Source organism: Gracilinanus agilis, chromosome 6 (assembly GCF_016433145.1).
Source record: "Gracilinanus agilis isolate LMUSP501 chromosome 6, AgileGrace, whole genome shotgun sequence".
Lineage (NCBI taxonomy): Eukaryota > Metazoa > Chordata > Mammalia > Didelphimorphia > Didelphidae > Gracilinanus > Gracilinanus agilis.
Genome location: NC_058135.1, coordinates 227,640,847 through 227,656,017, shown reverse-complemented (window position 1 = coordinate 227,656,017; position 15,171 = coordinate 227,640,847). Strand labels below are relative to the sequence as shown.

The window sequence follows — 15,171 nt, the reverse complement described above, 5'->3', positions numbered from 1 at the left end:
CCACTGGTTGTAGTTGAAAATTTTCAGGAAAATACATTCATTGAGGACTTTGTGGGATGGTGCAGATGATACACTTTAAAAGTGGAAGTGTCTATCAAAAGGAATAGAACAGATTAAGGAAATGTATAGTAGTACTGTATATAATAAGAAGATAAACTCATGAGGAAATCTAAGAACCAGAGAAGGGGAAGCTTGGAGAGCATTCATGTCAAGATCAATGGAAGCAGAAACAGAGAGTAAAATTCTAATTAGAAAATACTACAGACCATCTGGGACAGAATGAAGAAATAGATGAACAATTCAGAAAAGAGATCACAAGCTTTTCATAAAGGCATGCTATAGAACTGGTAAATGAATGAACAGAAAAGAATTCATCATATGCTTACTATGTACAAAGAACTGTGCACATAAATAGTCCTTGGTCTCAAAAAGCCCATGTTTTAATAGGGGGAGATAAACACATATTGGAAGTTTCAGCTTCAAGTCAGAAAGGCTCGATGGTCTTTAGGGAACAAAGGATATAGTCAAGCATCTTCTTTAATGCTATTTCCAATGAGAAGATCATATGCATTACTGAAATGGAACCATTTGACAGGAATATAAGAAAATTACAAAAAGAGACTTATCAGCTTGGTAAAAGAGGAACAAAAAATAATGAAGAAAATAAAATAAAAAAAATCAGAATTGGCCTAATCATGAAAAAGGTGCATTCATTGAAAAGAACTCCTTAAATAAACAGAATAGGCTAAATAGAAAAGGAGATACAAGAACTCACCAAAGGAAAAAAATCCTTCAAAATTAGAAATGGAATTACAAGGAATATCAAGAAACAATAAAAGGAAGCCAAAATATGGAGGGGAAAATCTCATAAAAAAAAATTCACCTGGAAAATAGATTAATGAGAGATAATCTGAGAATTACTAGCCTGAAAACCATGATAAAAAAAATAGCCTAGACATCACATTTCAAGAAATTATCATGGGAACGTGCCCTAATATCTTATACAGAGAGTAAAATAGAAATTGAAAGAATCCACTGATCACCTCCTGAAAGAGATCTCGAAATGCATTGTCAGAAGATGAGAGAGATAGAATGGGGAAATTTTTCTCATGTAAAAGATGCAATCAAGAGCTTTTATATTAGAAGGGGAAATGGGAAGGTAGTGAGCAATGCTTGAACTTCGCTCCAATCAGAATTGATTCAAAGGGTGGCAGCTGGGTAGCTCAGTGGATTGAGAGCCAGGCCTAGAGATGGGAGGTCCTAGGTTCAAATCTGGCCTCAGATACTTCCCAGCCATGTGACCCTGGGCAAGTCGCTTGACCCCCATTGCCTACCCTTACCACTCTTCTGCCCTGGAGCCAACACACAGTATTGACTCTAAGACGAAAGGTAAGGGTTTAAAAAAAAATTGATTCAATGAGGGAAGAATATATATATATATACACATATATATATATATATATATATACACTCAGTTAGATATACAAATCTATTTTACCTAACAAGAAAATAGGAGGCGAGGAGGATAAGACACATGGTGGAGGGAAGTGATAAAAGGAAGGGTGGATTAAATAAGCAATGGTTAGAAGCAAAATAGACTTTTGAGGAAGGATAGGATAAGAAAGAAAGAGGATGAAACAGAAGCAAATGGGATGAAGGAAAATAAAGTCATTATAACTGTGAATGTGAATGGAAGGAGCTCACCCATAAAATGGCAGCAAAAAGGAGAACTGATTCAAAATCAGAATCTAAAATAAATAATTTACAGAAAGACACATACAAAGTTAAAATAAAAGGGCTGAAGAAAAATCTATTATGCTTTAGCTGAAGAAAAATGGCAGAAGTAGCAATCATGATCTCAAACAAAGGAAAAGCAAAAATGTTTAAGAGGTAATTAAGGAAACTTCATTTTGAAAAAGGTACCTTAGATAAAGCAGTAATAACAAAAAGTTTTAAGGGCAAGTTTCTCTAATAAAAAGTCTCATTCCTCAAACATATATTGTATATAGAACTAAATCAAATTTATAAAAATAAGATCCATTTCCTTGTAGAGATATATGTTCAAAGGATCTGCGCAGGTAGTTTTCAAAAGAAGAAATCAAAACTATCTATAGTCATATTTGAAAAAAAATGCTCTAATTCACTATTGTTTAGAGAACTCAAATTTAGACAACTTTGAGGTACCATCTCATACTTATCAGAAATGATAAATGATGGAGGGGATGAGGGAAAAGGGACACTAATTAATTACTAATGTAGTGTTAAACTAGTCCAACCATTCTAAAGAACAATTTGGAACTATACGCAAAGGGCTGTAAAACTGTGCATACTCTTTGACCTAGCATTATCACCACTAGGTCTGTATCCCAAAGAAATCAAAGAAAAAGGAAAAGGACCTATATGTACAAAAGTATTTATAGCAGCAATTTATGTGGTGGCAAAGAATTAGAAATTGAGGGGATTCTCATCAAGTGAGTTAGAGATTTACCTGAAGAGCTCGCTAAGTAGCTCAGGGTCTAGAGATGGAGGTCCTAGGTTCAAATGTGGCCCCAGATACTTCCTAGCTATGTGACCCTGGGCAAGTCACTTAATCCCACTGTCTTGCCCCTACCACTCTTTCACCTTGGAACTGATACTTAGTATCAATTTTAAGACAGAAGGCAAAGGTTAAAAAAAAAAAAGTGAACATATCCCCAAACATGAAAGAGAAAGAACAAAGATTTTTTTCTAGTACCTGAAGGGGTGAAGGCTTCTGGTGTTGTTACTGAAGTGCTAAAATTCTGCTCCCAGGGCTCCGTCTTGGCATCTGTAAACCCAGGATCAGGAAGCCAAGTTCCATTTGGATAAAGTGAAGTCACATTAGACTCTGAAACCCCTGTCCTTACAGTCACATTGATAACAGACTCGGTTGAGTTGACTGTAGTTACATTAGTAGGTTCCAGAATTACAGGTGGGCTGAGTGTTGGTGTTGTAGGAAAAGAAGTCAATGAAGAGTTTGGACTGAAACCCTTGGAGCTCATGGTCTCCCCTTTATCAGGCTCTGTGGTTGATGCTTTAATTGATCTTATAGATGTGGATGAGGTAACTCCTGCTGAAGGTGACACTGCAAACACTAAAACACAAGGAAATATCACATCAAGGTCATGATACATCCATCAAAAAATAAGGCAAATGGCATGGACCGTAAAGTGTTCTAGTCCTAGCAGGGACCAGCTGCACAACTGTTTATCCTTTAACTGAGGTGATCAATGGACCATTAGATGAGGAAAGTGGGAGATATTATTTTCATTTAGGCCCTAAAATTATTGTTTTGGGAATAGGGATCTTAATTACTTCTTTACTTTAGAGAGAAAGCAAAAGTACTCAAGATTTATTCAGAGATAAGTGAAGCTTTACCTGTTGTGGCATTGCTGGCACTGAGGCATGTCAGGCCACTGCTGAGCAAAATAAGAAAAAACCAGGAATCCATGTTGATCTGGAAAAAAAGCAAAACCACAAATAAGGCACCTTAGAAGATGTCTTGAATTAGTCTCTGCACCCAAATTAACCATCCACAAAGATGAACCTGAAGTTTATGAACTGGGAGCTACAAATTCTCAAGTAAATAGATGCTTCAGAACCTAGAGGAAAGGTCAGAAAATGGTGGCCACCCTCTGAAACTGAGCTAATAAGATAACCAAGGAATGGGTAAAATTGTTGAAGAAGTTGCTATTCCCAAGGGATTGAATGTGGGTTCCCAATGAGACCATGGCTCCTTCCCAAATCTCATCCAGGGGCTAAAATGTAAGTAACGTGAAACAATCTATGACCTAATTAGCTGCAAAATATTTTAAATAATGTCATTTAAAAATAGGAAAAAAGAGGAATTTGCATTGATACTAGGAAAGAAGCAAAAGGCAAGAATATAAATGTTTGTTTAGTATTGAATACAGTTGCTAGAGTAATACAACCTGGATTCCAAGAAGACCTGGGTTTGAATCCTATCTCAGAGACTGACTAGCTGTATGATTCTAACCACTTTACTTCTTCAATTCAATTCAATGATTCTTACATCTACTTATCCAGTCCTAATCTTTCTACTGCCCATCAGTTGTCACCTTCACCTTCATTTTCACACACATGGTGGTGAATGAAGGTGGAAAAAAATCATGCAACCTTTCTGATTAGGCCACAAAAATTTATGTCTAATAGCCTCAACTGAATTGCATCCAGGCAATCCTTAACCTCCCTTATTAACTCCCTATCCCACTCTTCACAGCAGTTCTTCTAAACCTTTTCATCTCTCCTCAAACTTCCCATTCCCCTTCACACCACTCTCAGCTGAGAACCTCATCTTATACTTTAAAGAAAAAATTAAGGCTATAAACTGTCGCTTCTCTCCTCATCCTCATCTCCTGTCGCTTAGGTGCCTTCTGCCATTTTCCCTCCTTCATCCATGTCTCACATGATTAAGTGGCCAAGGCTAACCCTTGTTAACTTGTTCAAGTGATCTCATTCCTATCTCCTCCATTAGATTGCCCCTCCCTTGCCATCCCTACTTTATCACTTTATTTTCATCCTTCCCTCTCTACTGGCCCATTTTCTACTGCCTACAAACAAATACACCCATGTCTACTCTATCCTGAAAAAAATCTTCACTTGATTCTTCTATTGTCTTATCTCTTCTGCCCTTTGTAGCTAAACTTTTTGAAAAGGCTGTCTACTAGTGGTGCCTCCACTTTCTCTTCTCGAAACTTTCTTTTCAGCCCCCTTACAATTTGGTTTCTGATTTTATCATTTCACCAAAACTGCTCTCTCCAAAGGCACTACTGATTTCTTAAGTTCCCTTTTCTCAGTCCTCATTCTCCTTGACTGCTCTGCACCTTTTGACACTGCTGATCACTCTCTCCCTATTGATACTCTTCGGGATACCACTCTCCTGGTTCTCCTCCTACCTGCAGGGTTATATCCTGGACACTCTACTCTTCTTCCTCTATATTCTGTTTTCCCTGGCTTCCTTTGAGCCCCAGCTAAACTACCTTCTACAGGAATTATTTGTTGATCCCTCTTAATTCTAGTGCCTTCCCTCTGATGATTATTTCCCATTTATCCTGTAGAGAGCTTTTTTGTATATAATTATTTACAGGCTATCTCCTCTACAGGTGTGTTATTTAAAATCACTTGGGATACTTGGAACTACATTTCCCGTGATCCCCAATGGGTTTCCTGTTTTGGATTACGTATTCAAGGTGAGGGACGGCTTTAAATGGGGGGGGGAGTGACTTTGAACTTCCTTTTTTAGCTACCTGGGTGCGTGGGAGATGCAAAAGGTAAAATGGCTGAGGCAGCAGTTTGAATACTTACAGGCGTGTGGGCTAATGATTTTTATCTCTATCAGCATGGCTTTTATTAAAATACTATTCTCCCTTCTAATCTCAGCCTCATCATTTTCAATAACAACAGTTTGTCGAACCAGAAGGTTGAAGTTCAGACCCTAAATTTTCTAGATAGCCTAAGAAGAAGCCATGCGGCTCTGGGACCCAGAGTCTCAGAAATTATCTTTTCCCTCGCCCAGTCCTCTTCCTATTTTCCCCAGCCTGTAGGCTGCCTTTTCGGGAAGAGGGACAATAGTTTTAATTGCCGCTGGGCTGCGAATTATTTTGCTCAATGCTCCAGGCCTGGTGGCCCTTATGGACACTGACGGACTGCTGGGTTTCCTGCTGCCTCTGACGCTGATCGACCTGGGTCCTGACCTGGACTCCCTTCCTCCTCTTCTGTTCTCTGCCTGATCCTGAATCTGGAGCCCACCAGTACAGACCGCTGCCTCATGTTCCTGCCTCACTAGTGCTGCTCGTCCTGTTCTGAGGCCCAACAGTGCTGCTGCTTTCACTATCGCCCTGTCCGGACTGCCGTGATCTTCGGAGACTTCTGCGGCTGCTGCTAAAGATTTGGTATCGCCACCCCCACCCCCCCACTCTCTTGGTAATGGCCTGCATTATAGCCTCCACGTGATTTCTCTAAAGGCCTAATTTAGGCACCGCCCCCACCCCCCACAAGCTCTGGACGTGGGTATTTTCCTACAAAACTGACCTAAGCTTTTCTCTAGCCCTGAGCCCACGATCCTACATGGACTCTAGTGTATGAACCTTGAACTAGTGATTACTCTTCATCGGGTGCATGGCCCATTCAAACTTTTTGAATTATTAAACTCAAACTCAGGGGAAAAGAAATTTACCCCATACCTGCTCAGAACTTTGAACTAAGAGCAGAGACTGATTATATGGACCCTGAAATTTGAACTTTAAATGGGACCAGAAGGGGAGTTTAAAACCTCAGAACTCAGGGTTTTAAAAAGATTGTATCTTACTGCATTTTGCGGATTATATTTTGTGAATTAATTTTGTTTATTTCGTTGATTTTCCTGTTGCACTGAATCATTTTAAGTTAATGAAGTTTGTGGCTGCTAGATTAATTCTGTTTATGATTTTATTGTAACTCCCAAATAATGAGAAAAATCTATTAGAACCGGTAGAAGAGGTTTTTTTTGATGATATAGCTTGATATCTGGCACTCACATTATATTTCCTAATTTATTTCAGGTTTCATTTTTACTGTAATCAAAAACAATGCTGTGTGTTCTTGTACCATTTGAACATCTTACACATTTTTAAAGTTGTAGATTGCCTTATGTATACTGGATTTATAGGAGCACATGTCTTTTAAGTTTTTATCCTATCTTGGTAATTGTATAAAACTTTGGAGAGTTTGATGCCTGCCTTGAGATTTAAATTGTAATCTTGTGAGAGGTCTTTTAAAAATTTACTTTAGGTGCCTAGTACCCTTCTGTATAAATGATAGGTTTTATGAATTTATTTTAAAGAATTGTGGTCTTAAAGGATAAGCTTTATATATTTTATTGTGAAGAATTGTTGTCATATATTTTTTGATATTAGTCTATGTTTTAGCCTCTTTTATCAGAAGGGTCTAGAATTCTTGAGGATAATTTAGACCAGAAGTTTTTTTTTTTTTTTAAATATCAGATTTTTATATGGAAGCAGTAACAGAATTTGTTGAAAAACTCTTAGACAAAGTTTACAAGTTGTAACAAGTATATGATTATTTTAACATCATTGTTTATTGTTTTAAAATGTGTTGTTAGAAATTATGGTACTCTATTTTAATGTGCATGGCTTTTATTAAAATACTATTCTCCCTTCTAATCTCAGCCCTCATTATTTTCAATAACAACAAGGCTTGTGAGCTCCTTAAGAATATCTTTTGTGATCTTTGGTATCCCTAGCATTTAGCACAATGCCTAACAAATAGAAGTTATTTTATAAATGTTTAATTACGGACTACTAATCTCTCTAAGCCTCAGTGTCCTCATCTTCAAAATGGGCATAATAACCTAGCCTTTACTTTACAGGGTTGTAAATCAAAATGAAGAAATGAGAGGATATATGTAATAAGCTCTGCAAACTCTCTCCAAACCCAAAAAACAGAATCACAGAATTTGAAGGTTGAAATGATTTCAATGAGCATCTAGTCCTACCCACACCTGAAGAGGAATCATTCCTATGACAAATGAAAGTGGTATACAGCTCTGCTTGACATAAGAGGAACCTACAGTTTTACTTTGGTAGTTTTTCACATCAAGCTTAAATTTGTTTTAACTTCCACTTATTGTTCCAGGATCTGCCTCTAGGACCAAACAGAACAAATCTAATGCCTTCGTGTCAATCTTTTAAAAACTTGAAGAAAAGAAGCACTATCTCACCCTCTCTAGGATAAACATCGCTCCCTTATAAGAGGTGCACTCAAGGCCCTTACTATTTTGGTTGATCTCCAGCTTATCAATGTCCTTTTAAAACATGGCCCCCAGAACTGAACATGACACTCAAAATGAAGTCTGAAGGAGGTAGAATTCAATGTGACTCTCATCTCTCTATTTCTAGAAGCTATCCCTGTTTTAATGTGGTTCAAGATCACATTAGGTTTTTTTGGCTGCCCTACGACATTTGAGTTTGAGTTCGCAGTCCTCTAAGGTCCTCAGATCTTTTCCATAACAAGCAATGTCTAACTATGCTTCCCCATCTTGTATTTGTGAAGTGTATTTTTTGTACCCAAGTATAAATTTTTGCACTTACCTCTACTGAATTTCATATTAGTAGATTTAGCCTAATGCTCTAGCCCAATGATGTTAAACTGAAATAGAAATGGGGCCTCTAGGCAATATATAAGGAATGGGATATATGAAATATTCAGGGAATACTAGTACCTCTAATGTGAGGACTTGCAGGGCCCCTTTCAGGGCTGATTTCCTTCTTTCGTGTCTACCTGCCACCCAGCTCTCACCTCTGGCTCAAAGAAACTGCAGCATGTGCAGCAACCACATCCTGGTAAACCATCCCAGCAGGCAGGCTACACCAGGTTAAGGGTAACCAACAGGCCTCAAACCCATTGTTGAGTTAGGGGTATGTCTATCCCAGGCACATGAAGACTTCTCCTGGTAAAAGGGGTGGATGAGAACAATGTAGATGAGAACAATTTGTTCTAATGGTTATGAAGGCAGTAGAAGCAGTCTCTGTGGAGTGCTTAAAGCTTGGTTAGACACCAAAGAAGCCAAGGTCAAACTCTGTGTCCTGAGTCATTGCCAGCTGTCTTGACTTTTGTGCAACTCTGTCTCATTTAAATCCAATTTATGCTCAAGTTAAAAGTCATTTTGGTACTCTTCTAATAAGGACAACAATCACTACTTCCATAAAGGATAGAAATGGGTTACACGTTGACTTAGAAAACTACATATTAATGTTATTTATATTCTATTATTTTTTATTTTGTTAAATATCTCCCAATTATATTTTAATATAATTTGGGTCACACTGGGGCAGAGTTTGACATCTCTGTTTTAGCCTATCAAGGTCTTTTAGGATCTTAACTTTATTTAGTGTGCTACTAATCCTCTCCCCAGATTTTTATCATTTGCATATTTGATTAGCAGCTCTTGCTAAATTGATATTGAATAACATTCACTAGTCTTTGAGTATGGCCAATTCAGAGTCAATCTAAACCATCTTTTTCCATCTTTTACACAACAATAGTGTGATATACTTTAGCAAAAACTTTGCTAAACTCTAGGTAAACTATATCAATTCTCCTCATCTATTGTTTAGTAATACTGTCATAAAAAAAAAAGGAAATCAGGTTAGTAGGCCTTGACCTATTCTTGAAGTTTGCTTGGCTATCCCTTCATAGATGTTCATCCAAAAATCTAATAATCTTTTTCAGAGAACTTAAAGGGATAGAAGGGCAGCTAAGTGATACAGAGGATTGAGTGCCAGGCCTGAAGTCAGGAAGACTCATTTTTATGATTTTAAATTTAGTCTCAGACACTTACTAGCTATGTGACTGTGAGGAAATTGTTTAATCCTATTTGCCTCCATTTCCTCAATTGCAAAGTGACTTGGAGAAGGAAATGGCAAACCATTCTAGAATCTCTGCCAAAAAAACCTCAAATGAGGTCACAAAAAATCAGACACAACTGAAAATGATTGAACTACAACAAAGGGATAAGATCTATAATTTCATTGGTATAGAGAACCTTTGGGAAAGGTAACTTCCTTTATTAATGCAGTTTGACACTTTTTCTGCAATTCATAGTGTTAGGGAGTAGCTTGAAGTTCCAAGAAGTTAAATAATCTATACAGCCTGTATAATAGATTAGACAGGTCTACCTGGCTTAAAGGTCAGCTCACTATCCAGTATGCTAATATTATAGTCCAAGAGAAAGGTTTCCTTATTGACAGTATTCTGGTCTGTTTGGTAACTACTGGCATAGTGGGAAGAGCTTCCGAGTTGAAGTGAGAAGGATTGTGCCAAAATGCTGGTAAAAGGGGGTAAGTCCTCTGGTCTTTTTGAGCTTCAGTATCTTCATCTATAATGTGTGGATCAGAATACTGTCTCAATTGTTGTAAGGATCAAATGAGATAACACATGAAAAATACTTTCTAAGTCATTAAGATCTACATATAAGTCCCTCTATTAGAATGAAGAGCTCTTCATCCTTTCTTCTGGGGAGTAAGACCTGTATTTATTGCATTTATATCACCTAGTGGCACAAAATGAACTTTCTAGTCATAGTTGTTAATCTCCATCCCCAATCTCCTTCAGAAGCAGAGGAAGCAGGAGACAAACTCTGAGTGACGAATAACATCAAGACTCATTTGTTCTGATATATGAATCTGGCGGTAACATATTGTATTAAAGGTAGTAGCCATGGCAGAGTGGTTTGAAAGCTGGATTTGGGATCAAGGAGATCTAGGTTAAAGTCCTGCAGCTAAAACATCAGTTTGTGACTTTGGGCTAATCACTTAATCTTTCAGTGCTCCGGGCAACTATTTAAGACTAGAAATTGCAGAAAAATTGAAGATTTGCATTAGTGAAGGAAGCTTCCACAGATACTGATGAAATCATAAGTTTGGTCAGGGGAAAAAAGGTATCTTGCATAAAGATTATTTATGGATTAATCCAGTTTTCTAATCATCTATATACTCCATGTAGGCAGAAACTCTGTAATAGCTAAGCTTTGTATCTTGACATACAGTGGGTACTTTATTTTATTATTATTTTTTTAAATAAAACCCTTACCTTCTGTCTTGGAGTCAATACTGTGTATTGGCTCCAAGGCAGAAGAGTGGTAAGGGCTAGGCAATGGGGGGTTAAGTGACTTGTCCAGGGTCACACAGCTGGGAAGTGTCTGAGGCCAGATTTGAACATAGGACCTCCCTCCCATCTCTAGGCCTGGCTCTCAATCCACTGAGCTACCCAGCTGCCCCCTACAGTGGGTACTTTAATCATAATTTCTTAACTTGAATAAGTGTATGTCAAATGGTCTAGGCCAGTGATGGCAAACCTTTTAGAGATAAAATGTCAGGGTCCCCCCCCAACTTTGTCCCCCTCCTTCCCCTGGCCACTCCCTTTACCCCAGAACGGGGAAGGAGGAAGTGCTCCCATTGGGCTGCTGGGCAGAGGGGCAGGGGAAGTGAGGAATGTCCTCAGGTGCATAGAGAGGGGGAGAGGAACAGCTCCATCCCAAGTCTCTCTAGCTTTCTAGTAATGGATTCTGGCGGGCAACGGCAGGAGTGCCCACAGAAAGGGCTCTGTGTGCCCTTTTTTGCACATGTGCCATAGGTTCACCATTACTCACTTGAAACAAAATATTGGCCTTTGGGGGATTATGGTGCTTAGTTACATAACAATGATTTTTCTCTCTTCTCTCCAATAAGATGCTCTTCAGGTAATAATATTTGGGTCTAATTCCAAGCTATTTTTGCTTCTGCTTGAGTCTCAAAAGATCTTTTCCTTCTATCATCATTCAATAACTCCTCCCCTCCTCTCCCCAATCTTCTAGGCACTAGATGATAGGGGTTATTAAAGGCAATGCTTTATAATTTTTCTTGATTGTGTGCACTTTTGCAGTCTAATTTGTACTATATGGTAATTTTGCCCCTTCTTAAGCAACAATGGACAAACCAATGATGAAAGCCTGAGTGAAGATGGATGTTCAAGTTCACTGATTTTTTATTTAGAAAAACAAAATTTCTTTAAATCATAAACCTGTGGCAACATTAGCTGTGGAAGAATTCAACTGCAGCAAGAAAATGGGAGATGAGTCATGCAATGTGGAGTGTGACACAATGGAAATCCCATATTGTACCCCGCCCTACCTCCATAGTAGTCTCAGTGTGGCAAAGTTTTCCAAACTGTAGGGCGTCCCCCTGCCCTCCACTAGTCCTCCCATCCCTCACTGTCAAGAGGAAAAGAGAAATGGAGGCACACATGAAGCAAATGCCAAAATTACTGGATATTTCCAGTACAAATCTCAAATAAATATACTTATTTTATTTTTAACTTTGAAAAGAAAGATAAAAATCAATGCCAATAAAATGAATATTAATATGAAGAATTCATTCAAACTAACAGGGAATATAGTACAAAGAATATTTAATATAAATGTTTAAACCTAAAAAATGTATTATATTATATCTATGGGTAAATGAAGAATTCTTTGTTTTTTGTTAAGTAAAATGCTACAAATTTGTAACATTTTATCTGTGTAAAACAGTTTTCTGCTATAGTTGTTTTAAAGAAAAATATTGGGTTAGTAACTGAAAATGAGGGGCAACTAAGTGGTGCAGTACATAGTGTCAGGACTGGAATCAAGATGATATTGGTATAGAGATCCTTATGGATATCAATTATACTTCATGACTACTAAGTTAAAAGTAGTTTCAGGCATACCAAAGGCTTCCATTCCTAAGAAAGAAGGCTGGAATAGAGTGTCTGAAGCTCTGGATTTCTTATTGCCTCATTTATAACCCAACTATCTTCTTCAGGTGAACTAGATGTAACAGTGGTCAAATCATGCTTAAAGTCTAGTCCATCAGGACACAGCAAACCAGATCCAGATGTAAGATGGCATAAAGAAAAGTGGATCACACCACCACCAAAGTCCATCACAATACAAGCAGAGATATACACAGACAGCACAACCTGGATGGTAACATATATGGCTGAGGTATAAATCACCTCTATCATCTTTCCTCTATGTTGGCTCTGGGGTGCAGAGATCTTCTGTGAGCAGCACAGGGTGCTCTTCAGGGGCCATATAGAGGTAATACAAAGGATGATACTAGTTGTTAACAATATATCATGTTCAATGATGAACATTAATGGTCATAATACCTCCTCTCTTGCTTTGGGATTCATCCCCAACTAATGTCTGAGGTACCTAACATTGAAGGGGAAGTCATTCAAAGGGGCATCAATCATTCAATCAATAAACCTTTATTAAGTATCTACTATGTTGTGCCAGGCACTATGCTAAATGCTTAGGATACACAGTCCCTGCCCTCAAAGAGCTTACAATCTAATGGGGAAGACAACATTACAAATAAATATATATATATATATAAGCAAGCTATGTACAGGATTAAATAAAAAATAATGAAAAGAAGGAATGCCCTGGAATTAAGAGAGGTTGGGGAAAGCTTCCTGTAGAAGGTAGGATTTTAGTCAAGAATTAAAGGAAGCCAGGGAATTCAATAATTGGAATGGAGGAAGGAAAGCATTTCAAGTATGGGATATGTCCAGAGGAAATGTCTGGAGTTAAGAGATGGAGTGTCTTTTCATGGAATAGCCAGGAGGTCAATGTAACTGGACTGAAGACTGTGTGTTGGGGAATTAGGAGTAAACAGATTAGAAAGGTAGACTGACGCTAGGTTATGAATGATTCTGAAGGCTAAACAGAGCATTTTGTATTGCTCCTGGATTCAACAGGAAGCCACTAGAATTTATTGAGGGGGAGGGATATGATCAGACTTATGTTTTAGGAAATTCACTTTAGTGGCTGAATGGAGTGGAGTGGGGAGAGAACTGAGGAAGGTAGACCCACTTTCATCTCTAGCAAAGACAGCTTGTACATTTTGGAGTCGTTGTCAGCAACAGGGGCAGCAAATGTAAACTTATAAGACAGAAAGAAGGCAATGCAGCATCCAGAGGCAAGTAGAAGATCTAATGCAAGCTGTGTGGGGAAGCTTACAGCTGTCTTTTTAGCTTTTCAACAGATCTAAGTATTAGAAAATTTTTCTTTACCTAGAGCTAGAACCTATTTCTTTGTCACTTTTACTCTAATTTTTTGTTCTGCCCTCTGGGACCAAAGGGAGCAGGTTTAATACTTCTACTACTTCTTCAACATTTTCTCACCATGCTCTTTCTACTCAGACCTCTGTCTCTACCTCTGCCCTCTCATAACTTTGGTCACTAGCCCTAGTTACTCCAAATAGGTAGTACTGGCAAGCTTTTGCTTTACTTTGCCAGGGCTCTGGCTATCTCAACATGTTCTCTCAAGGGTAACCCATATCTCCTCACCTTTCAGCCTTTATCCCCCTGTTCCATATATTGTCTTGTCCCATTAGAATATAAATTCCTTGAAAGCAGGAGCTGTCTTGCTTGTATTTGTTTCATCAGAACTTAGTACAATGTCTGGCACATAGTAAGTAGCTAGCATTATTTTATCTATCTAGCATAAGACTGTACTTCAGATGCTTCATCAGGTTAACTATTTCTAATTCTTTCAATGGATCCTGACAAACTATGTAGTTTTTTTTTTTAACATTTATTAATAATCATTTTTAACATGGTTACCTGATTCATGCTCCTCCTATCCCCTTCACCCCCCGCTCTCCCCCCACCCATGGCCGACGCACATTTCCACTGGTTTTGTCATGTGTCCTTGATCAAGACCTATTTCCAAATTGTTGGTGGTTGCATTGGTGTGGTAGTTTCGACTTCCACATCCCCAATCATGTCCACCCTGACCCATGTGTTCAAGCAGTTTCTTTTCTTATATGTTTCCTCTCCTGCAGTCCTTCCTCTGAATGTAGGTAGCGTTCTTTACCATAAATCCCTCAGAGCTGTCCTGGGTCATTACCTTGTTGCTGGTACAGAAGCCCATTACATTCGATTTTACCACAGTATGTCCGTCTCTGTGTACAATGTTCTTCTGGCTCTGCTCCTTTCGCTCTGCATCAGTTCCCGGAGGTCTCTCCAGTTCGCCTGGAACTCCTCCAGTTTATTATTCCTTTTAGCACAATAGTATTCCATCACCCGCATATACCACAGTTTGTTCAGCCATTCCCCAATTGAAGGACATACCCTCCTTTTCCAGTTTGTTGCCACCACAAAAAGCGCAGCTATGAATATTTTCGTACAAGTCTGTTTATCTATGATCTCTTTGGGGTACAAACCCAGCAATGGTATGGCTGGATCAAAGGGCAGGCATTCTTTTATAGCCCTTTGAGCATGATTCCAAATTGCCAGCCAGAATGGTTGGATCAGTTCACAGCTCCACCAGCAATGCATTAATGTCCCAATTTTGCCACATCCCCTCCAACATTCATTACTCTCCCCTTCTTTCATTTTAGCCAATCTGCTAGGTGTGAGGTGATACCTCAGAGTTGTTTTGATTTGCATTTCTCTAATTATTAGAGATTTGGAACACTTTCTCATGTGCTTTTTGATACTTTTGATTTTTTTACCTGAAAATTGCCTATTCATGTCTCTTGCCCATTTATCAATTGGGGAATGGCTTGATTTTTTATACAATTGCTTTAACTCCTTGTATATTTGAGT

At 38.4% G+C, this 15,171-nt stretch overlaps 1 protein-coding gene across 1 annotated transcript in view; it reads right to left on the bottom strand.

Moving 5' to 3' along the window:
• Window positions 1-15,171, bottom strand: part of PTPRA (protein tyrosine phosphatase receptor type A) — a 135,308-nt gene that overhangs the window by 40,185 nt on the left and 79,952 nt on the right. The window contains exons 3-4 of the mRNA XM_044681298.1: window positions 3,397-3,475; window positions 2,735-3,112 (exon numbers count right to left, since the gene is read on the bottom strand). Coding sequence (XP_044537233.1) covers window positions 2,735-3,112; window positions 3,397-3,475 — 457 coding nt within the window. The remainder of the gene's footprint in view (window positions 1-2,734; window positions 3,113-3,396; window positions 3,476-15,171) is intronic.